This window comes from Sander vitreus, chromosome 6 (assembly GCF_031162955.1).
Source record: "Sander vitreus isolate 19-12246 chromosome 6, sanVit1, whole genome shotgun sequence".
NCBI lineage: Eukaryota > Metazoa > Chordata > Actinopteri > Perciformes > Percidae > Sander > Sander vitreus.
In genome coordinates this window covers 3,036,210-3,060,931 of record NC_135860.1, presented here as the reverse complement: position 1 = coordinate 3,060,931, position 24,722 = coordinate 3,036,210, and the positions used below count along the sequence as shown (strand labels likewise).

The window sequence follows — 24,722 nt, the reverse complement described above, 5'->3', positions numbered from 1 at the left end:
ACACACACACACACACACACACACACACACACACACACACACACACACACACGCAGATCATTTACAGCAGGATTTATATCCACCAGGAAAAGTGGCTGGTAGAAGCCAGGCTGTGTGTGTATGTGTGCACATTGTTGTACTGTACCTTTATCTTTGTGAGGATTTTGAGTTGTAAACCTTGGCAGTGAGGGCATTTTTGTAAAGTGAGAACAGTTTGGTTGGTCCTCACTTCAAAGCGCTGTTTTAGGCTTAAGACGTGGTTTTAGGGTGAGAGATATTTTCTTCAGTTTAGGGCAAGGGTTGGGGTTAGACATTTAGTTGTGATGTTTAAGGTTGGGATTAGAGGCCAGTGAATGTATTATGTCAGTGAGTAAGTATGCAAGTACAAACGTCTGTGTGTGAATTGCGTGTGTTTGATTGATAGAAAGAACAGTGTGGGCTCATTAAAACCAAGACGTGGCCTGTGGTGAATGCACGTGCGCAGAGCGTACCATGAACCTGTAAGTAGGTCCGTGACTTTCCACGTGCTGTTTTCTGGTAGTACCACACGGGACAGCAGGTTTAGAAGATGTCATGCGGGCTCTCGTGCTCTCGTGCTCTCTCTCTCTCTCTCTCTCTCTCTCTCTCTCTCTCTCTCATAAACACACACACACAAGCGGTCTTTGGTCCTAACACATACATGCACACATACTTACAGTTTTGCATGGACGGGTGTCCACATTTAAACATGAATGTATACACACACACACACACACTTACAGATTCACCCATACAACGGACCATACACTTACGTAACACACGTACACGCGTAATAATGACTCACTGAAATATATGTCCACATATAGACAACATGTTTCTCCTGTCCTGTCCTGTCATCCCCACTCCTCGTGCTCCTCCCTGTTGTCAGCACTAGATGGCAGTGCAGACCTTGTATTTACAGTTCCTCAAATAAATGAAGGGGATCCTGTATTGCCTCTTGCAGGGAAATTCCCTTTTTAACCACCTCTCAAGAGCGGGCCAGAGTTCAGCTGCAGAACAGCACCCCTGGATCTGGCGGAGATTTACTGTCTACCTCAGCTACCAGCTAAGGTAGACAATGCTGCTAAATCACAGAACTTGGTGCAAGCAAAACCCACATCAAGATATTTCAAACACAAAACATTTTTTTGAATTCAAATTTAGGTTTTAATAAACTAGGTTGCTCCCTTGGACATGAATAATTTCCTTTTTGCTGTAATAACTAGACCAAAAAGCAGCATCATACTAAAAAGATTAACTGACAAAGTAAAAATTCAGCAAAGTAGAAGTTCGGGACCTAACAGTAAAAATGCCGTAAAAGCGACAAATTACCGATTGAATTTCAGTTGCCAAATTTTTAATTTTCACTTTGCATGTATTTAATTGATGTTGCATTCATGTTGAGTTTGATTTTCATTCACTATCATCACTTATCTGCACAGCTGCTGCCGATTGCAGACCCTCTTCATGGTTTAACGCAACTAAATATCATGAAAAACAACGCTGAAAAATGGTCAATTACCAGAATTTAGTTTTTTCTTGTTTCCTATTCTAGTCATATCTTGCAACAACTACTTTAACTCATACCCTTTCCTGCTTCCTGTCCTACAAACGTCTTATAAGCATGTTCTTGTGATGATATTTTAAACAATCTTTGTTTCTGTTTTTTTGACTGTCATAGATACACATTTTATATAACATCATGGATACAGAAGTGGTTGCTTCTATTGTCTCATCATTGTTAAGGTCATATGAGTTGTTTGAGTCGAGGAAGCTGCTCGCTGTTTGACTCGCTGTTTGACTCGCTGTTTGACTCGCTGTTTGACTCGCTGTTTGACTCACTGTTTGACTCACTGTTTCACTCGCTGTTTGACTCACTGTTTGCACACTCATTTACAAACAAGTACAGAAATATAGATATTCACAAAGAGAGGGATGGCCAGAGCTCTGAGGCCAGACCAGCCGCGCGTGTGCGTGCGTGCGTGCGTGTGCTTGTGTGTGTGTGTGCGTGTGTGTGTGCGCGTGTGCGTGCGTGCGTGCACGCGTGTGAGTTGTGTCTGCTCTTACACGTGAGTGTGTAGGTCTATAATAGCAGCCATTTAGCAGTGCTGTAGGCGCTGTAATAGCAGCTCTGTACTAATACTTCTCTAATAGCTGGGCTGCCTTTGGGGTTTGGGTCATATTCAGGCCACACACACACCCATGCACACACACACTGAGCCTGGACTGGCCTTTTTAAGCTTTGGTCAGACGCATACAGATATACAATACACACATAGTCACACACAGAGACACATGTGCACTACAAAATAAATTGGCACACAAGTGTGCTTGGACACACATCCACATGTACCCACACACTCTCTCTGTCTCACACACGCACTCTCTCTCACTCACACACAGACGGAGGCGAGGCTCTGCCCACTGCAGTGTGCGGCCAGCCTCTGTGCTTTGTTGGCTGCTCTGTGTGCTTGTTCAACATGTCTTATTAATGATACCAATACTGGCCCGTTTCCTCCACTGTGTCTGAGCGGCGTCGCTCTTATACAGGGCTCTTTGACACGTAATACCTGGGCGTGTGAAATTAAACGTGCACAGTTACTATTATGGCACAGTCTGGCTCTCATTTTCATAACGTAGCACTTTTCTTATTATTGATGATACAGCGCTGTGTCAGGCTGTCTGAGTGGGTGGTGTTTTGACCCTAACGCTGAAGTGTGTTTGTCTGGGAGGTATGTCCACTCCTTGGGTATCCAGCTGTTTTTGGAGTCCTGACAAAACAGAGCATGCTTTTATTGAATTAAATGAAAACATGCCAGAGTCACGAAATATGTTGTCATTTTGGACAAATTACTGTTTATGGCAGCCTAAATCAGCTCCAAGTAAAGTTGCTTTTAGCAATTAAAGTATGTACTTTTTTTTTTACCCCTGAAATAAGAAAAATCTAAACCAGAGGACGATAAGAAGAAACAAAGATCAGAATCATAATACGCAACCCTAGTGCTAAGAGACACTGTCAACACTATAATTGCCGGGAGCTTGTATACTTCCAGAGATTTTCCACATTAAGGACAGTTACACAGTTATACACACACACACACACACACACACACACACACACACACACACACACACACTCACCCATGAATGTAAATCCACACATATGCAGACATACACACTCATGATCCTGCAACATTTGTTGTTGGTTAATTTTTAGTATTAAGCACACTTTCAGGGTGTGTCTGCAGTGTGAGAGACCTTGTCTTTCAGCGTGTTAACGGCCACCCTAAACTCCACTCATCACTCAAACACACACACACACACACACACACACACACACACACACACAAACACGTGTTTACACAGAATAGGTGTGTAGGAGTGGGCAGCTTTTCTGTCTAAATTCTTGGTGATAGATGAGGAGTGTGTGTGTGTGTGTGTGTGTGTGTGTGTGTGTGTGTGTGTGTGTTGGGCTGTAGGTGGCTGTCTCCCTGACCTCTAGTTGATGGCAGTGTGAGTTTTAATAGCGCATTGAGGCCTAATTATAGTTCTCTGGTCACACAGCCACACTGCTTTATGACCGTGTGTGTTAGGGCTTAGTATGTCCTACATCAGGCCTTTCCCAACAAACACACACTCTTGTACACATTCATACCCAGAGCCAGGTGCGTGGAGGTGTTAATGGAGATATCAGATTCAGAAAGAGGGAGAAACACACCTCATTGCACAACACGACATCACGGCTGAAATGAAACAGAAGCCATGAATGTCCTCCAGGATCATTGGTCAGAGCTGTCATAAAACACAATATGTAACCCCCAAAAATGCAAGGCTTTTTAGCTAACAGTGATTCTGAAAAAAAACGTAGCTGTCTTGCGTACAGTGTCTCAGAAAAAAAGTAAAGCCAAGTGAAGTCTCTCCTCCACTGTGTTGCACTTGGTTGTACACACAAAACAGGTTCTTTTTATTTCTTACTGTATTAATCTGTCAATTCTTACAATTATCGATTATTACTTAAGTCTGTAAAACGTCTGAAAGATACCCTTGAAAATTCATTCTACATTCATTTTACAGTTATATAATACACTATATTACATAGAAAAGCAGCAAATCTTCATTTTGGAAAAGCTGGAACCAGCAAATGTTTGGCATGTTTCCTTGATAAATTATTTAAACAGTCACTTTTCGACAGACACAAAATAGCTGTCGATCTAACTTTTTGTTATTGCACTCCAAGTAATAAATAAGTAATGAACATGCACGTTGATGTTTTTTTTTGCACAACAAAACTTGATTTTCCACGGTTGGTGCAACACCTCAGCAACAAGCCACTTTGTACCTAGAAGATGTCAATTCCATATTGTACATTCTTCAACATATCATAAACACCAACCGTATGTGAGTGCTTACCAAGTGATTTTGGTCTTTGTTGGATGGGAGTGACTGACTTTTCTTCCACCTCTGTCAGGTCACCACTCCCTGTGTATCCAGTCTATGGACGGGATGCTGATGTTCTTTGAGCAGGACAGCTACACCTTTGGCAGGTTCCTGCCTGGTTTCCTGCTGCCCGGCCCATTGGTCTACAACTCCAGAACAGACAGCTTCCTCACGGTTTCCTCTGCACGCCAGCTGGAGAGCTACAAGTAGGTTTTTGGATAAAGCCTCCTTAATATTGTTTGCTTTAATGCTTAATTTATGATGTTCTCCTGCAATGATCTAATGCTGGTCAGATATACTCACCTTCTCTCATCTTACCCAGACACTAATATAACGGGTACAAAATAACACATTACTTATCGGGGGTGGAAATATATTTTAGGAACATTTCAAAACATCCAAAACCACTCTAGTTTCGCCAAAAAACGTTCAGCCAGATCATTGTAACACATACAGTCAGTTCCCTAAAGAACTGCTTTATTTTCTAGGATACAGTGCCTTGCAAAAGTATTCACCCTCCTTGGCATTTTTCGTGTTTTGTTGCCTCACAACCTGGAATCAACATGGATTGTTTGAGGATTTGCATCATTTCATTTACAGAACATGCCCACAACTTTGAAGATGTTTATTTGTTTTTTTATTGTGAAGCAAACAACAAATAGGACAAAATAACAGAAAAAGTCAATGTGCATAACTATTCAGCCCCCTAAAGTCAATACTTTGTAGAGCCACCTTTTGCGGCAATCACAGCTCCAAGTCGCTTTGGATAAGTCTCTATGAGCTTGCCACATCTTACCCCTAGGATTTTTGCCCATTCCTCCTTGCAAAACTGCTCCAGCTCCTTCAAGTTGGATGGTTTGCGCTTGTGAACAGCAATCTTTAAGTCTGACCACAGATTTTCTATTGGATTGAGGTCTGGGCTTTGACTGGGCCATTCCAACACATTTACATGTTTCCCCTTAAACCGCTCAAGTGTTGCTTTAGCAGTGTGTTTGGGGTCATTGTCCTGCTTGAAGGTGAACCTCTGTCCTAGCCTCAAATCACGTACAGAGTGGTACAGGTTTTGCTCAAGAATATCCCTGTATTTGGCACCATCCATCTTTCCCTCAACTCTGACCAGTTTCCCAGTCCCGGCTGCTGAAAAACATCCCCACAGCATGATGCTGCCACCACCATGTTTCACTGTGGGGATGGTGTTCTTTGGGTGATGTGATGTGTTGGGTTTGCGCCAGACAGAACGTTTTCTTTGATGGCCGAAAAGTTCAATTTTAGTCTTATCAGACCAGAGCACCTTCCTCCATACATTTTGGGAGTCTCCCACATGCCTTCTCGCAAACTCAAAACGTGCCATTTTGTTTTTTGCTGAAAGTAATGGCTTTCTTCTGGCCACTCTGCCATAAAGCCCAACTCTATGGAGCATACGGCTTATACAGATACTCCAGTCTCTGCTGTGGAACTCTGCAGCTCCTCCAGGGTTACCTTAGGTCTCTGTGCTGCCTCTCTGATTAATGCCCTCCTTGCCCGGTCCGTGAGTTTTGGTGGGCGGCCATCTCCTGGCAGGTTTGCTGTTGTGCCATGTTCTTTCCATTTGGTTATGATATATTTGATGGTGCTCCTGGGGATCATCAAAGATTTGGATATGTTTTATAACCTAACCCTGACTTGTACTTCTTAACAACATTGTCCCTTCCTTGGTCCTTGAGAGTTCCTTGGTCTTCATGGCAGTGTTTGGTTAGTGGTGCCTCTTGCTTAGGTGTTGCAGCCTCTGGGGCCTTTCAAAAAAGGTGTGTATATGTAATGACAGATCATGTGACACTTAGATTGCACACAGGTGGACATCATTTCACTAATTATGTGACTTCTGAAGGTAATTGGTTGCACCAGAGCTTTTTATGGGCTTCATAACGAAGGGGGTGAATACATACGCACATGCCAATTTTCAGTTTTTTATTTCTAAAAAATAGTTTTATGTATATATTTTTCTCATTTCACCAACTTAGACTATTGTGTTCTGATCCATCACATAAAATTCAGATTAAAAAACAAACTAAAGGCTGTAATGTAACAAAATAGGTAAAAGCCAAGGGGGGTGAATACTTTTGCGAGGCACTGTATATTTAATTCAGTAGTATCTCTATGTCATGCAGTGTTGCAATGAAATAATTGACTTACTTTTGCTAAATTATTGCTAAAATGAAAATAAAGCATATCATGAATTGCTTTTTAAGTAATAAAAGAGCAAAGTAAAACATATGTATTTTAGAGATTGTTAGATTGAGGTTGGTTAACACAAATGTCCCCAAATGAAAACGCATCACAGTTATCTGAGGATACCTGGTGTTATCCACTGTTTTCAGTTTCAGCTGCTGATGGTTAGTGAGCGGCGCTGAACCATCTTAAAGGCATCTGATCTCACTGCAGATCTCGCCTGGATGGACCAAAACACACACACACACACACACACACACACACACACACACACACACACACACACACACACACACACACACACACACACACACACACAGTTTGATTGGAAAGTACCTCCCTTTAATGTGAGCACATGCACACTGCCTATTTCCCTCTGGCACAGGCATGGAGAGCTATCAGAAGTCTCACAGGCTGCGTGGGTGTACGGTATGCGTGTCTGTAGTTTTCTTTCCCAGCTGTTTGTTATCTGGATGCCCCCCACCAGTATCAAGAGATTCTCCAGACTAGTTATCACTGTGGAAACACTGACTTCACTACTCTCCCTGGACACACAGCCCTTTGATGCATATTCTGTAAATGACATATAGCAGACACTGAGTACCTTTTAAATACGCAACAACACTGCATTACTTATAGCAATAAGCTTGTATTTACATTACAGTGTGAAGTGTATACACCCCGAACTCTGGTTGAAACGGATTCATTTAAAAGTAGCTCCTTTCTGTACCTTTTTATGTTCCCTTTAAAAAAAAAAAAAAAAAACTTTGAAAGTAGTCTGGCTCAGCGGATGCACATTTCTGAGATAAAGCCTGACATCCTCTCCTTTCGCTATCTCCGCTATCAGGGCTTAGCACCGCCGAGGACGATTGTGAATGGTTTAGAGCAGCCATTGGCAACTGGCGGCCGGCAGGCCACATCCGCCCGCCAACACTTTCAGTCCGGCCCGCAGAATAATCATGAATTCAGAAAATGTGAAGAGGAAAAAATGCGTTCTGGTATTTAACATGTCAAGCATCAACAGCAGGTAATATTACACAGGTAGAGCACAAACCCAGCCACCTGTATTTGCGTCTCTATTCACATGGATTCTGCACAGCGATGTCCGCGCTCCACACACACAGCTCAGCCAAGAGATGTGCGTACACAACACGCAGTACATTACTGGGAACCGAGAGGATTGCCAACGGCCACTGGCGCAGATGAACTAATGCTAGGCTCCTTAGTGTAAGTAGGCTACAACAAAACCTTTTGTGAGTAAAAAGTCAATACCCACTTACGTGTCTACAGGCATAAATATGTAGAAAGCAATATTTCAATCTGCTATCTGGGCAGTCCACTCTTGTCCACCGCGCTGTTTTACGCAAACACAGCTCAACTCTGCAAAGAGCGAATTTTTACAAACAAGCTAAAACAAAAGCTGTCAGTTTGTAGTCTAACTATTTATCTTAGTTTGCCAGGAATCTTGACATTTTTTACAAATTCTTATAAACTTAACTACTGGCTAAACTAACCATCCTCTCCGCTGGCGCGGCAAATCTATGGATGTATAATGAGACCAAAATATATGCATGTGGCTACTTAATTTGCACGTGACTGACGCAAGCCTTATGTTCGCGTTCTTCATTCTTGATGATGATGCTGGTTGTATTATTTTGTATTTCGTTGCAAATGAGGCATACAAGATGAATGCATAGCCTGCTTATCTTTCTATTCATCATTAAAGCTTAGGTTTTCCACGTCTACTTTTCGCTTCAGCCTCTTTGACGGTGACATTTTTACCTGACAACAGGCCTTTCTTTCTGCAAGCATTATAATCTGTACAGCATACGGCAACCTCTGTCCTTTTTGACCCTAAATATTCGCCTTTCTTTGAAGTTTGCTCAAGATAATTCTTACATCGTTCTTAAAGGGCAGGTACAAGCATTCTCATTCTCTTACCTGTTGTGGTATCTAGCCATGCAGATTCATGTCTTAAGGGAAGTCTTGAAGAGAGAAACTTTAATTCAACCAGGCACTGATGTGTTATGTTTTAACCGACTGTTTTATTTTTATTTATATATATATATATATATATACACATTCCATATCAGATGACGGGGTCAGGGCTTCACTGACTGTTATACATTTCATATCAGATGACTGGTCAAACTGTTGAGCTGAGCCTCGCTCAGTTTATTTAGCCTGTTGGACCGTCTCCCGCCCTGATGAATGAGAGCTTGATTTTGTGTGTGTGTGTGTGTGTGTGTGTGTGTGTGTGTGTGTGTGTGTCAGCTTTGAGATTTTAGTTTGTGTTTACCCATGACACTGAGAGAGCATATGTAGTATGTCTTTGTATAATTTGTGTGTGTGCGCATGCTGTGTCTATGTATATGCTTGTATGATGTATATGTTTAAGGTAAATGAGTGTGTTTGTTTGTGGAGCTTTTCAGAGAGATCCTCTTTCATATAGATGAGAACACACTGTCAGGGCCTACCAAAACTTTGTCCATGCATGTGAGAGCGCACACACCATGTTCACCACAAACACTTTTAAATGGCAAACAACAAAAAAAACCTCTCCACGTTCCCAAGAGTTTGTCTATGCCAGTGGTCTGTGTGTGTGCGTCTTGTTCTCCATCCTCATATGTTAGGCATGCAGGTGAATAATCAGATTTTTGTGGTTTTTCCATTTTTCTCGCACACACAGTGCTTTGTGTTATTTTTACCCTCTTTCATTATACTTAAATCAACATCCAACCAATTTCTGGTGGATTTAACTGAACACACACAGTCACACATACACACACATGCATGTCCAGTTTTAATTCATTCATGCTGCCTCACATCCCATCATTAATAAGACATTTAAGTGAAGGCTGGAATAGCAATACCTAAACAGAATGAAAGAATACAGTTATTTTATGGTGTTGTTTTAGTATTATTAGGCTGAATTTAATCCATTCACTCATGCAGGAGTGGGTCTGTCGATCCGTTGAGTCTTGCTTTAAAAGCTTAAAACCGCTGACATGTTTAATATATATTTTAGTCCATTTTCTTCCCCGGGAAATCCACGGTGTGATGAAAAGGTTTCTTTAGCGTTTAGTGGCAGTCATCCATAACGCAGCTTGTTAGTCTGCTCGCCATTTCTCATAGAAGCTCAGCAGGTACTGCTACTGTACAGAAGAGTTGAAAACTATAAATGTTGCATCGCAAAAATCACAGTTTAAAACACTTGCATTTGCCGTTTTATGCACAATTTAATGAGGAATTAGTGTTACTTTTAGGGTCACATATGCTAATTTGATTTATTAGGGTATAAAACTGAAATGTTTTAGGCAATGGGATGGCAGTAATGTGACAATTTCTTCCTCTATACAAAACATTTAAAATAAACAATGGTAAGGAAGAAAAAGTCTTTATAAAATACCAATGCAGACCTGATAGTGCTTGACATTTATTTTACATTTATCTTGCTTCACTCTAAAAAAAAAAAATATGATTAGTAATGGGGCCTTTTGGTGATTTGAGTTGCCTGTGATGCATACAGAACCAAAGCTGTGTCCCAATTCCATTTTACATACTAACTCTAAACAGGTTTGAGTTAGTGCATTCACACTGAATGCATCAAAAAACACAACTGTCAATATGCTAACATGCTCATAAGGCCAATGCTAACATGCTGATGTTTAGCAGGTAATTATAATCACCCTAATTTACTGTGTTAGTATGCTAACATTTGCTTATTCACAGTGAACACAGAGTACAGCTGAGGCTGATGGGAATTCATTTAGCAGGTATTTGGTCTGGCAGTATTGGACATTTTAAAAGTTTAACCTGATGATGGCCGTAGATGAAAAGTAACGAGATCGCCAAAGTTATTACAATTAATCCTGAGGAGTACATGCATGTCTGCACCAGATTTCATTGCAATGCATGTACTACTTGTTGCAATATTTCAGTCTGAAAGTCATTGACCAACCAACAGACATTGCCTTCCCTAGAGCCGCTGCCCCATATTTACCTTCATAAAAAACTAACTACAGAAACAATGCTATTCCTATAAAGTACAGTGTATAGTGTTGTTGTATTGTTTACTAACCAATAAGGCAAACATTCAAAACCCAGCAATTTTACTTACATTAAGTGCTCAAGGGTTAAACATAAAAAACTTGAACCCTTATCATACTGAATTTTTCAGTGAACACGTGCTGGGTTTTTTGCGTCAGTTTGTCTAATTAGTTTCTAACATCACCCAAGTATTGCTTAAACTACTAAACAAAAAAATGCCAAAGGAGAAAATTGTGTCTCCTGATGTAAAGATTGCTGCCAGCTTATATTAACTGCAACACTGTATTACTGAATGAGAGTGGATAAATCAGCAGTTATTTAGCGGGCTGCAGTCCGGAGTCGGGCTGGGTCAGGGTTTGGAGCTCTCCGTTCATCCAGGTGTTCGAGGAGAAGGATAGATTCCCGCCAAGCCACTTTGACTGCCAGCTTCTTACTGGAAAACTCCTGATGCTGAAGATGCCAAAATCAACTGACCACAGATCAGTCTGACCACTTTATCCTCAGCCAGTTGCTAACAGCTCGCTGATTAAAACTGATAGACCGCAGTTCCGGGGAACAGCAGGTCAGTCGCTTGTTGACTGACCTGACAGAAGCTTTAAAAGAGAAAGAGGATATGAGACGCTAGCTGTGGATTTTGTTAATAATGGACATTTTATACAGTGTTTGACTTTATTTAAATGTGAATAACTGATGTGTACTAGGATCTCTGCCCTGGCCTTACATTTGGAATTTCACTCAGGAAAATAGCTGGTGATATTGTGGTCTTGGGCTAGTGGTAAAAGAAGCAAAATCAGAGAGTCACTAAGACTGTGAAATATCTGGAAGGAATGGTTAAATGGGGAAATGCTCTCTGCATAGTGCAAAGCTTCCTTAAGCAAGGCAGTTCACTTCCAGGTCTTCCCAAGCAACCAATATGGACCTACTGAATCAAAATGGACTGTTTCCAAGAATATTTAATCATAGCAGAGATAAACTTTGGATTAATAAAGTTGGATTTAAAACTTTTACATGTCCGAAATAGCTTGATGTTTGTTTGCAGAAACGGTTCAGAAAGCAACTTGCATATAAAACGGTGGCCGGAAAACAACACCCTAATGGTACGCTGTCCAGAGATTAAATATTATGCCAAGCAGTTGTCTGTGTCTCTCTGATTCCCAGGTATGAGACTCTGGCAGTGGCTACAGAGGCAGAGAGTCGACAGGATCCTGATCTGCCCCTCAAGACTGGAGGCAAAAGGCTGACGGTGAGTCCTAAACACAGCAGCTACCAGAGATAAACTGACAGTGTGTGTATGTAAGATCTAGGCTTGCCCCCTCTTAGTCGATGAGTCGACCAATCAGTCATTTTAGTCTTAATCGACAAAGATTTCTTTAGTTGATTAGTCACGTTTTATGCATTTTTCATGCTAAATGACTTATTTCCAAGAAATGTAAGCACTCGATTTAAAGTTGCGCTTTTGCATTATTCTTTGTGGAGACACTCAAGATCAAGTTTTACAGATCAAATCATATGTGTGTTAGTCGACTAAGAATTTCTTTAATCGAGGACAGCCCGAGAAAGATATTGTTGGTTTTTGGCATTAATGCAGCTTTAACCTGAAATCTGTGGAATTTTGTTTTCCCCAGTCCAATTTAAACAATAGAGGAATCCATGTTTTGGACAATTGTATCCTTTGTGACCTGGTTGGATTAGGTTCCTAAAACCATGTTTAACAACGCTAGCACAAACAAATATGTTGTTAGTTTGAGCATGTTAAAGGTCCGACAAACATTAATGTGCATAACATACATAACTTAACTGTGTTTTTGGTTGTATGTGGGTAAGGTACGGTTAATTGACAGCTAGTTCAAATTCAAATGCATTGGTAATCATCCATATACAAGTTGTAGTATATACAGTTGAATGATATGTTCCTCTCGGGCCAAGAAGGTCAACAAAAGGTAAGCAAGCCCCCGAGAGGCCTACTGTAAAGTGCAAGTTCAACTGCACATACTATAACAGATATTAAATAATACAATAACTAAGAACTGCAAACAGCAGTTAGATTTAACGGTAAGATTAAAAACTTCTGTATTGAATGTCACTTAGGAAAAATGTCCACGCCTTTTAGTACTCTTGCCATTTTCCAGAGAGCACAAACACTTGAATTTTCCCACAGCACCACAAAAGCACAAGAGCCATGAATGCCAACATACACAGATCACATGTCTTTATTCATAGAGCTTAAATGCATTTGGCCACATGGCTGCCTTTATACAATGGGAATACTTAACAAAAGAGATGGATTTCAGTGACTGCATAAACATTCTGTGAAGGGTACTCAGAGTATACATCATGCTTGTTGTTTTGAAATTGAAGAAAAGCGGTTAGTGTGCTGTAACTGTGTGTGTTCTCCTCCAGCCTGACTGGACATTTGTCCTGGGAGAGCAGGCCCTGGACCTCTGTGTGCCCTCCCTCTCTCACTACTCCTCCTTCATCTTCATTCTGGGTGAGAGGAACCTCTACTGTCTCCGTGACAGCGGCCAGATCCGCTTCATGAAGAAGCTGGAGTTCAACCCCAGCTCCTTTCTGCCCTACGCCTCAGGTAAACCACGACACTGAACCTTAAAATATGGCTTAAGTAGGGCAGCGAGATAAACCTTATCTTTAAAGGGATATTTCACCAGTCCTCATGTTCTTCTTGTCCAACAAGCCTTTTGTTTAGCTCTACTCCTGCACACCTGACCGGTTAAGGAATTAATACAGATTGGCTGAGCAGTAGAAACAATAGACTAGGCCCTTAACTGGATGTGTAGGAATAAAGATTGAACCAAAACTTATAAAACACAGAAATAGAAAGGGAAGGGAAACACAGGTTACAGAATTTTAAAGAGGAAATGGAATCCATCTTGTCTCTGTGTTTTATTTGTTGCAAAATGAATCCTTTTGAGTCCAAATTCTATTAGAATCTTAAAGGCAGTGATTAGTTTGGAGGCACAACGTTTTAGTGTAAGCATCACTATTCAAAGAGAGAACAAGAGATCAAAGGTCACAGGGCTTGATCAATCATGCTCAAGTAGAGTGCTAACACTTATTAGACTTTAGCATTTGGCAGCTAATCGGGAATCATCAGAGATGAATTGGAATTGAAAATAAAAAAAAGGGAAGAGAACTTGCTGTTCTTGAAGGATTTGGATACATGGCGTTGTTTTGCAGAGAACTGAGCACAGCCACTGCAGGATTATAGTGTCAAATTTAGCCAATGCAGCGCTGATGTTTTCAGCCTGGAGTAAAGTAAAGGGCAGCAACACACCATGCACAACGCACCGGTGCACCTGCCACAACCAAACTACTGAGCATAAGTGAAATACACAGAAACAAAGTATTCTGTGCAGTGGCCCAGTGCCACACGACTGGCTGTGCAGGAAGCTGCTTTTGGCAGAACATGATGGAATTGCTGGAGTAGCTCTGCTGCATGCATTAAAAGAAAAACTCAACAGACACTGTAGTACATAAACATATGGTGCAAGATGAATGGATTTCATAATAAATATATATACAGTGTGTATATATATATATATATATATATATATATATATATATATATATATATATATATATATATATATATATACAGTATATAGATTGAGAGGTATGATACATAATATATTGTTGCTGTCCAGTGAATACCGTGCATGTCCATATTTGGTGATTTTCAAAGAAACTGATGGATACAATGCTCTTTTATGGTTTAGGCTTAAATAAAACTCCAAACACCAATAAACTCTTTAAATAAAGCTTAAAACAAGGCTGTGTTACTCATGAAAAGTAACATTGTGCAGATACACAATTACGGTGTCGAAACATGATAATGATCACTTACTGAGAAGCCCAAAATGTGGCCAAAAGTTCATGTCCAAACTGCAGCAAAGACGAGACAAAGCGGGAAAGAAAATGCTTTCTTAGTAACATTTGTTTGAGATATCAAACCAGGTAGTTTAACCAAATTTGGCATTTCGGTCACGTTCACGTACAAACCAGTTTTGGTGGACACAGGTTCATGCAGTAGCAGTCCATTTAGCCATGATGAACATGCACAGCACTCACAGCTACAGACCTGTAATGGGTTCCAGACTTGAATACCTCTCCCTGTCTTCACCTCTGATAGGAGAAGAGAGGGATTATGTATAATGTGATAATTGTGCAGCTGTAGTAACTCAGTTTCATCGCATCTGGCTAATGCCTCCTTTACACACAATGGATAAGATTTGATTTAGTCTGTTAGGATTATCCTACTGTGCCAACAGGTCTTAAGATGGTCTCCAGTTTAGACACTTCTCAGAAAAAGTAGACATGAGAACAAGCACAAACGTGCACACACACATGCATACTAACACACAAATGCTGTTGTATTGTGATCTGCATGGTCTACACCCCCGTTGTTAAAGGAGGGTTACCCCTATTTTCCACCGGGCGCATCTGCGCTGCGTTCCGGAGGCGCCGTGGGTCTATTTTCACGCGGTGAACAGCCGGGCAGGAAGTGAAACAGCGAGAGTATCCAGTCGATTTCGAACCTTGGTGATTAACCTAAAACACATCTGGATCCTTACATCTTCTTATTACTTATATTCTTGTGTTTCTTACTGATCTATCTGTTTCTGAGCAACCTTTGCCATTGGATAAGGGTGCTAATAACTACAATACACCAAGTTTTATCCAAAACCAGCATCACACTCTGTCTTTATGCTCACTTGATTTACCCTGGCATCTAGGGACTAAAACTTTAAAGTTGTTTATTTTTTGATACGGAAGCGAAGGAGGTATATGGTATAAGCCTTCTGCGGCCTGATTCTTATCACCACATGCAAAACTAATTACCCAGATATGGTTGGACCTCCAGAGTGATGCTTAAATACAGTAGAGTGTGTGTGTGTGTGTGTGTGTGTGTGTGTGTGTGTGTGTGTGTGTGTAGCCTTTTGAGCATGGAGCAATAAACAACCTTTTTTATGAGCATTCAAAAATGTTTCTGTCTGGTTCAGTTTACGCAACAATGTACCATAGAACCATTCTTTGGAGAGTGTTACACTTGATCTGGACTAGAGAGCTGAGAGACGGAAAGAGAAAATGAAAGACGGATGTGAACGAAAGCAAAACATGGATTGGAGGAAGCATCCAGAAGGGGGGAATGGATGGAAATGGTCAAGAGCTGAAATTTTTAAAGTACTGTAATAAAGCTTTCAAAGTTCCCTTCACTATCTGGTCCATGATTTGCCAGTGAAAAACAAAAGTACCTTTTATTGGGACAGACTCCTCAACAACAATCAAAAACCCACAAAAAATCCCACATGGTTGGAAGACGGCAACTCCTCTGTGTCCATGTTTGATCTTCGGTTTATTGTTAACAGGCTGACATTTGAAGTGACCCTGTGACTGTCAGCGCTGCCGCTGACCATTCCGAAATTGTTCTTTTATAGTGCAAGTGCATTTAGTGAATCTCCACACAACCCTTACTATTGAGAGTGTCGTGCAGAAGACGATAGACAACAGTGAACTCCTGAGTGTTTCCTTACGCTTTCCTTCTGGCCTTCAGCCTCACAGCTGCCTCTGCTGGACCACTGCCCTCACTCCCCCTGTCTACCGCCCCGTCTGTCTATTTCTTTCTCTGTCAGATAACTTTATTGGCTCGACTGCTAGCCAGAAACACTGTAGTTCAGCTCTCGCATTGATTCAATCCACAATGATATGCCAAATCTCTTGGTTTGGATAATGTTATCTGATCCCTACTTCTAGAAACTCCATAAACTCACTGGAGGATTTGATGAGTATGACAAGTATGCAAACCATGTGCTATAGCCTTCACAGTCACTGTGAACACCTGTGGGAGATTTGAGAGTGAAGTCTAAACAGCGCTCTCCAACACCATGATCAAAACACTAATTAAAGAAATATCTTTTGTAAGAATGGTTTGCATCCCTCAAGTAGGGGTTTTCCTTAAATTTGTCACTTATCTGTACATAACAGTTTATAATTATTATGTAAAATTCTAACAAACCTTTCCAAAAGACTAAGGTGAAATATCTTATACTCCTATTGTTTTATAATATTATTAGGCATTCATTTGCCTTTATTGGACAGCATGTAGTAGAGAGGCACAAAGGAAACCTTGTGAGAGGGAATAAAAAATGACTAAGTTCTTTATACTGCACCTTTCATACAGGGGGTGTAGCTCAAAGTGCTTTACAATAAGACGAAAATAAATGAAGTGCAAATGCTGCACTATAATACCAAGAAATCAAATGAATAACAAACAACGAAGGCAGCAAATTGCATGCTAAGAACAATAGTATGTGTAAAAGATGAAATTAAAACAAAGAGAGTGAACAGTTGTTCTTTTGTGTGACAGTTTGTATTTAAAAAAACTGCAGCAGAGGATCATAGAGACCGTGAAGAATTTTAAAATGACAAAAATGTAGGCCAGTCCCAAACCATTAAAACTCTTGTGAACGAGTGAAATAACTTTGAAATCAATCCACCCAGTGCAGGGTAGCTGCACTGACATCCATCAACTGTCCCTTGCTGCAATCGAACCAGGGAGTTCGTCTTAGACAAGTAGTAGTCTTTTCTCCTTCAAGGAATGATAACAGACCCATTGGGGAGAGGAGAGAAGGGAGGAAGTGATGAGGAAAAGGCAGAAAGACAGGAGAAGTTGAAAGGAAGAGTGAAACTTTGGGCAGATGGTCGGAAAATAAAAAAGAGGATTAAGGAGATGGGTAGAAAAGGCAGGCAGGAATAGAGAGGAAGTGCAGATACGTGAAGGAACAAGTGAGCTGGAGATGGAAGAGTAACGGAGGAAAGGAGAGTAAAAAGGGAGCTGATGTTTGGCTTGGTGATGACGGCAGAACGTAGATTGGACCTTTCTAATTAGGTTGTAATTATAATGCCTGTGCTGTGATAGAAGGTGTGTGTTTTGCTTTGATGTGGCACCAACACACACTGTCATTTTGACCCCTGCGCTGTACCACCCTGCTGACCGCTGTTACTCTATTATAACTTGTGTATTCAACTGTGCGTGAGTGAGGCGTGTTTGTTTTGCGTGTGGTCGTCACCTCAGATCTCTCTAGGTGGTAACGTGGGATGGACTTGACGTGTGTGTGTGTGTGTGTGTGTGTGTGTGCGCGCGCAATAAGTAGGAAAACATAAGTAGTATTTATATTTAATGTTTCTAGCCGTGAGTCACAGGAGAAAGTGTATATGTAACTTTAGTTTTATATACACCTATAAAAGCTGACCTAAATGACAATTCCATATACAAACCAGATGTGAGACGTAAAGAGATGATTTTTCTTTACAGGACGGTACAAGTTGTACACTTCTTAAAGGGCAATGCCACCCACCACAGGAATGTGTTATTTCTGTGCTCTATAGTTGGATATGTGAATATGCACCACTGTTTTCCAAAGCCAAAAATCAGAGACAAAACCAATGCATTTTTACTGCTAAGAAACTGAGGTTGGATTTGTAGCCACGAGACGCTAAGTTGAATCGTCAAAAGTGACGTTTATATCGTGGTACTTCTAATGGATATGGAGCAGATTTTAAACCTCATTTGGTATCTTGTGGTCAATCATTTTTCATTTTATGACTGTAAAGGTCCTATGACATGCTACTTTTTGGATGCTTTTATATAAGTCTTAGTGGTCCCCTAATACTGTATCTGAAGTCTCTTTTATAAAGGCCTTAGTGGTCCCCTAATACTGTATCTGAAGTCTCTTTTATATAGACCTTAGTGGTCCCCTAATACTGTATCTGAAGTCTCTTTTATATAGACCTTAGTGGTCCCCTAATACTGTATCTGAAGTCTCTTTTATATAGGCCTTAGTGGTCCCCTAATACTGTATCTGAAGTCTCTTTTATATAGACCTTAGTGGTCCCCTAATACTGTATCTGAAGTCTCTTTTATATAGGCCTTAGTGGTCCCCTAATACTGTATCTGAAGTCTCTTTCCCGAAATTCAGCCTTGGTGCAGAATTACAGCCACTAGAGCCAGTCCCACAATGAGCTTTCATTAGGATGTGCCATTTCTGTGTCTGTAGCTTTAAATGCTATTGAGGAGGAGAGAGGGGGGGGGGGCAAGGTGGAGGGTGGGGGTGTGGCCTTGACCAACTGCCACTTTGCTCGTTTGCAAGCCATGATGTCTCTCTCTTTCTAATGGGCAGGCCAAATTCTCTGGGCGGGCAAAGCAGAGAAAGGGGAGGTAACCTTTCCCCTTATGACATCATAAAGGGAAGATTCCAGATCGGCCCATCTGAGCTTTCATTTTCTGAAAGGCAGAGCAGGATACCCAGGGCTCGGTTTACACCTTTCGCCATTTCTAGCCACTGGGGGACCATAGGCAGGCTGGGGGAACGCATATTAATGTTAAAAAACCTCATAAAGTAAAATGTTCATGCCATGGGACCTTCAAATAAGATAGAACATGAGTCAGCGGAATAATTCCTTTTGGTTTATTTCAGCATATTGTCATACTAGTTGCTCAGCCTGCCCAATACGTACAAAAGCTTGCTCTAACCTTGTGCCTGGGCATAATGATATCGAACCAATGAATGTAACAAATGTAAGTGTAAGGAAATGCAGAAAAGGGGGTGAAAAAGCTTTGTATTGTCTGCACATCTTGATTTTTGATCCCAGTTGCATCACCAATTCAGTGGTTATTCAGTGGTCACGAGAATTAATTGAACTGTCCTGGGGCACACAAACATGGCTGTAGTCTACTTTAATCCTATTGGTTCTGTACAGCCCTGCTAAATTTGAATCCAGATTAACACGTGACATTAAACAACCAGGAAGGGCAGAGGTCATTAAAGCTCTCCGCTTTACTACTGGAGAGTCATGAAAATGGCTTTGAACTTCACATCAGCACCACATTTTTCTACCACAATGTAAGCCTGACACTCCTGTACTTTTTACTATTGAGTTAATTGTAAATTATTGTCCTTAAGACAATTAAATAAATGTAAAAAGTGTAATTAGGAAAATTATTTTAACAGGAAGACTTGTTTTTATCACCATTTGATCCCCATTTTTTTCTGGTCTTGTTTAGTGACAGATGGCACGACCAACCTGTTGCTAGGTAACCACACCAACATGCTGCTGATTTACCAGGATGTGACTCTAAAGTGGGCGGCGCAGCTTCCCTTTGTGCCCGTGGCCATTCGCGTCGCCAACTTCCCGTGAGTATGACGTCCAGCAAAACACAACATCTGATGATACAGGAAGTTCTCAAATTTATCTTTGAGGAAACTGAGAGATACTGACTGTCGCACTACAGTAGAACAAAGACTGTTACTTCAGGAACTTTTTCATTAAGGACTCAATACGTTAAGTATTGTTAAATTATTAAGGATGTCATTAATAGAAAACTTTGGAATTGGGAATTTACTAAAGATATGTCACCTCACAACTGTATAAAATGTCCCTTTAGAAGAACATCTCAGTGTGTGATATTTTAAACTGTTTTTTGCCCTACAAACACACACACACACACACACTAGGTGTGTTTATCAGCTTGTGAAATCCAGTGTGTGACTTTAAACAGGAAATGACCTGACAATGTCTTCCAGCTGGCCAATCGGAGCAGAGTAGGGAGGGGCAAGCTGTAGCCAATCATTTGGTTTTTCCAAAACAACTCCAATCAAACCCCAATTTGATACAATTACAACGCAAAACACAAACATGGCTGAAAAATGATGTAGTTTCTGTGTGTGTGTGTGTGTGTGTGTGTGTGTGTTTTAGATGCACGAGATAGTGTATGTGTCTGGGTAGCTGTTTGGTTTAGTTGAGGCTGTGTTGTTTTAAAGCACTTGATAGTAATCATCTTGTCCAGTATGTCGGTGGTAGGCTGTACAGAGTGTGGGAGAGGAAAACACACACACACACACACACACACACACACACACACACACACACACACACACACACACACACACACACACACACAACACACACACCAAACACTCCAACAGCTCACTGTGAATATCTGTGATACATAGCCATGCTCCAGGAGTTGGTGCTTTATGTTTTTAGAGGCAGTATTGGATTTTATTACTTAATTAATTCTGCCAATCCTCCGGATTAAATGCTCAGGCTCTCTTTCTCTTTCCAAACTGTACTCACCAACTAGAGGTCTTCACAACTTCAAATTTGGACCCACTCTGAAACAGAGCCGTGGAAAATCAGAACCTGACATGCATAAATTAATCTTCTAAAATATAAAAAGATCTGAAGGGAAGTAGCATTAGGCCCAATCCTGCAGCAGCATAATGAGATATATATATATACACACACACACACACACACACAGTATCTCACAAAAGTGAGTACACCCCTCACATTTTAGTAAATATTTCATTATATATTGTAATGGGACAACACTGAAGAAATTACACTTTGCTACAATGTAAAGTATTAAGTGTACAGCTTGTATGACAGTGTAAATGTGCTGTCCCCTCAAAATAACTCAACACACAGACATTAATGTCTAAACCGCTGGCATACCTAGAGACTGGCTATTTCAGTTAGCCTAATAGCTGGTTTGATTTCCATTGAGAGATGATCTTATGGAAAGTACCCCATGCCAATCTCTAGGTATGGTGAAGGGGATGTGATGATGTGGGGCTATTTTAATTCCAAAGGCCAAGGGAACTTTATCAGGATCATAGTATCCTGGATCCATGAAATAACTGGCCTTTAAAAATAAACATCTGCCTGCCTCTATGGGAATTTAAGATAGGGGTGTACTCACTTTTTTTGCCAGCGGTTTAGACCTTAATGGCTGTGTGTTGAGTTATTTTGAGGGGACAGCACATTTACACTGTTATACAAGCTGTACATTTAATACTTTACATTGTAGCAAACTGTAATGTCTTCAGTGTTGTCCCATTAAAAGATATAATGAAATATTTACTAAAATGTGAGGGGTGTACTCACTTTTGTGAGATACTGTATGTGGCTAAGTGCTAATCTCATCATAAATCTCATCTGGATTTTATCCAGATACGAGACACTTGGAATGACTAGAATGGGGGGTGTGTGTGTGTCCGTGCGTGTGTGTCCGTGCGCTGTTCAAGTAAAAAGCTTTATGCCCCCATAGACACCCTCCGATGCAGTTGTGGATCCGGCCACTGATCTACACCTGAACCCCTGGCGCGTGTGTGTGTGTTACCGCCTCACTGGACAGGAACTACAACACATCTGCAACCATTTAACACACACACACACACACACACACACACACACACACACACACACACAGAGTTGAAATACATTATTGCTTCACAGAACATTTCCATCTTGTTCCATATCACAAACCAACACTGAACTTTGCATTGTTTTTTCCACAAAGCATTAAAGAAACTATAAAGCAACAAACTATATTACATTACATGAATGTACAAACTCCGGACTGCAAGAATCAAGTGCAAGCACATTAGCTTCAAATGAGAGAAACTAATAACAACTAAGCTAATTTTGAACTGCAGCAGAGAAGACGTTTTAGAGACTAGTTCCTAACATATACCAAAGGGCGCACTAGGTGTAAGTACCAGTTTTACATGTCATTGTCATCTCCTCAGGGAGATAAAAGGAGTCGTGATCAGCCTGAGCTCTGATGGTCACCTCCTGTGCTCCTACATGGGTACGGACCCCTCCTTCTTCTCCACGCCCAAGGTGGACGCCAGGGAGGCCGACTACGAGCAGGTGGATGCTGAAATGAAGACGCTGCAGAAGTTCATCAGAGAGGCCACCAGGACTCAGGGTAGGACACTGCTGCTACTTTACTAGAGATTGAGTGACTGAATTAGTTTAAACGTATTAGATTAAAGCACGAGAGTTTCAAACAAGTCACTAGAACTTCAGTTCTCAAACTGATGTCTTAACGTGTCTTACTTAGTGTGACAAATAGCCAGAAAACAAAGGCAGTTTCAGTTCCTGTAATGGGGAAATATGTGGTATTTCGGCTGTTCAAATGTCTTAAACGAATAACCAATAACATCATCATCGTCTTCTTTTTATAGACCAATTAAATGTTTGCAGACTTAACCTAAGGTGTTTGCCTACAGAGTAGCTCTGATTTTGCGAATCTAACCACCTGTTTTTGTGACATATATTCTGAGGAATACATATTACTGGTTGTTGTGGAATAAAACTCCTCTGTTGTTGTTGTTGTTATAGACATTCTGGCTAAAACCGACGCTGAGGAGGACCTGATTGTTACAGTTGCTGTGTCCTCCAGCATGGACAGCCCATCGGTAAACACATAAAGACACATTGGCACATTTACAACTGGATGCGCACACGCACAGACAGACTCATGATTCCCTTTGTCTCCGTCTGCAGCAAGCTCTGATCCAAGATATCGACGGTCTGCCCGTCCCTTCAGTAACAGTACAGGTGAGCTAAGGACGCACATTGATGAGCAGAATTTTCCTGCTATCATTATAGACTCATCTGTTGTCTCATTATTTTCTTTTCTCTTCCTCTTGTCTCATCTTGTCCCCTTCTTTATTTTCACCCCCCACCTCCCATCTCACTCCTGTAATCTTCTTTCGTCTTTCTCTCTCTAGTTAAAGGTGAAGGCCCGTTGTGTTGTACAGTCCTCTAAGATGACCGTCAGCATTCAGCCTCCTCTGGCCGTCACTCAGGAAAAATTTGTTTTGGAACCCATGGGTCAGTCTATAATATAACTCTGTGTGTGTGTGTGCGCGCACTCGATTGTATTTGGGTGTGTACAATAGTGTTATCTTGTTATCTCTCTTTTATCTGTCCAAGTTTTGAGATATCTGTCTCTGAAATTTCTGCTACAATCCCATTATAATGGATATGAATTGTGTTTTGCTTCTGGTGCTCACAGCAATGAATGATTCAACAGTAATATATCTTTCCATAAGCAGTATCCCCGTTACTCTGGATAATCTACAAACCTCCTTACTTTATACTGAAAAAGAGTCTCGATGAAAGCTGTTGTCAGTAAACTGTGGAGTATACAGAGTAAAGGGCGGCATAAACGGATATCTCTAAACAAAACTAGCTTTTTGTTATTTCGGTGAACCAAACCTTTATTAATCAAGACTATAAATAGATGAAAGAGAAGTACTGATTGCATTTATGCAGATGGTTTTGTGCATGATCGCCCAACATCTAAAGTTATCAATCACTTTTGTTCTTTCCCAGCATTTCTCTGTCACTCACTCTGTCAATCACACATACGCACCCCCATGCATCCAACACACACATTTAGTCTGCTCCTTTCCTTCACCACGTCCTCCCTCACAGACGTATACACAGGGAGTGACTGAGTAAGTGAGAGGTGTGTGTTTGTTGGCGTGTATTTGTTCAGCCCTTATCAGCCTTTTACACTGTGTGTTCTGTTGTCTAGCTGTTGGGGAGACTCGGTCACCTCGACCACATGGCGGTAACTTTGATCTGAGTCACCCAGACACTGCGTAAACACAACCTCCCAACCCCAAACGCTGATATCTGCGGCCGGCTCATTAAAAGAACATCACCCGTCCTGTAACACAGTGCTTGCCATTCGCTTTGAACTGTTACACAAATCTGAACGCCCTCTGTTTTCTCTGTTTGACTCTTTCCACCTTTTGTGTGCATGTAGACGTGCAAGTGCAAATTTACAGAGTGTGTAATGTAAACCAGTTGGGCTTTTATCAGAGGCTCCTTACAGTACCATGACAACACTATTTTTTTAAAAATGTGTGGCCCCATGGGGAGTTAAACCTCTAAGGCTGCGTTCGCATACACTCAGGCGGACGTCAGGCAGGCAGGTGAAAATGCAAGTTTTCCCATTCATTTTAAATGGGAGTAGTGCGTTTAGGCTGAAAATAACCACAGTGGCCTTTGGCGAAAAGTTGAGATAGATTACATTTTTGGCGTTGGCCAATCACGTAACCTGCAATCAGACTTGTTAAACTTGTCAGACAGTCCGTTTTTAGGCGGGCTGACAGTCCCGTATAGGAAAC

The 24,722-nt window shown here is 41.1% G+C and overlaps 1 protein-coding gene across 1 annotated transcript in view; it reads left to right on the top strand.

The window, feature by feature from the left end:
- The window catches only part of bbs9 (Bardet-Biedl syndrome 9), a 193,951-nt gene that overhangs the window by 10,455 nt on the left and 158,774 nt on the right, over positions 1 to 24,722 (top strand). The window contains exons 6-13 of the mRNA XM_078252100.1: positions 4,487 to 4,661; positions 11,872 to 11,956; positions 13,114 to 13,297; positions 19,793 to 19,922; positions 22,323 to 22,504; positions 22,921 to 22,997; positions 23,086 to 23,139; positions 23,313 to 23,415. Coding sequence (XP_078108226.1) covers positions 4,487 to 4,661; positions 11,872 to 11,956; positions 13,114 to 13,297; positions 19,793 to 19,922; positions 22,323 to 22,504; positions 22,921 to 22,997; positions 23,086 to 23,139; positions 23,313 to 23,415 — 990 coding nt within the window. The remainder of the gene's footprint in view (positions 1 to 4,486; positions 4,662 to 11,871; positions 11,957 to 13,113; positions 13,298 to 19,792; positions 19,923 to 22,322; positions 22,505 to 22,920; positions 22,998 to 23,085; positions 23,140 to 23,312; positions 23,416 to 24,722) is intronic.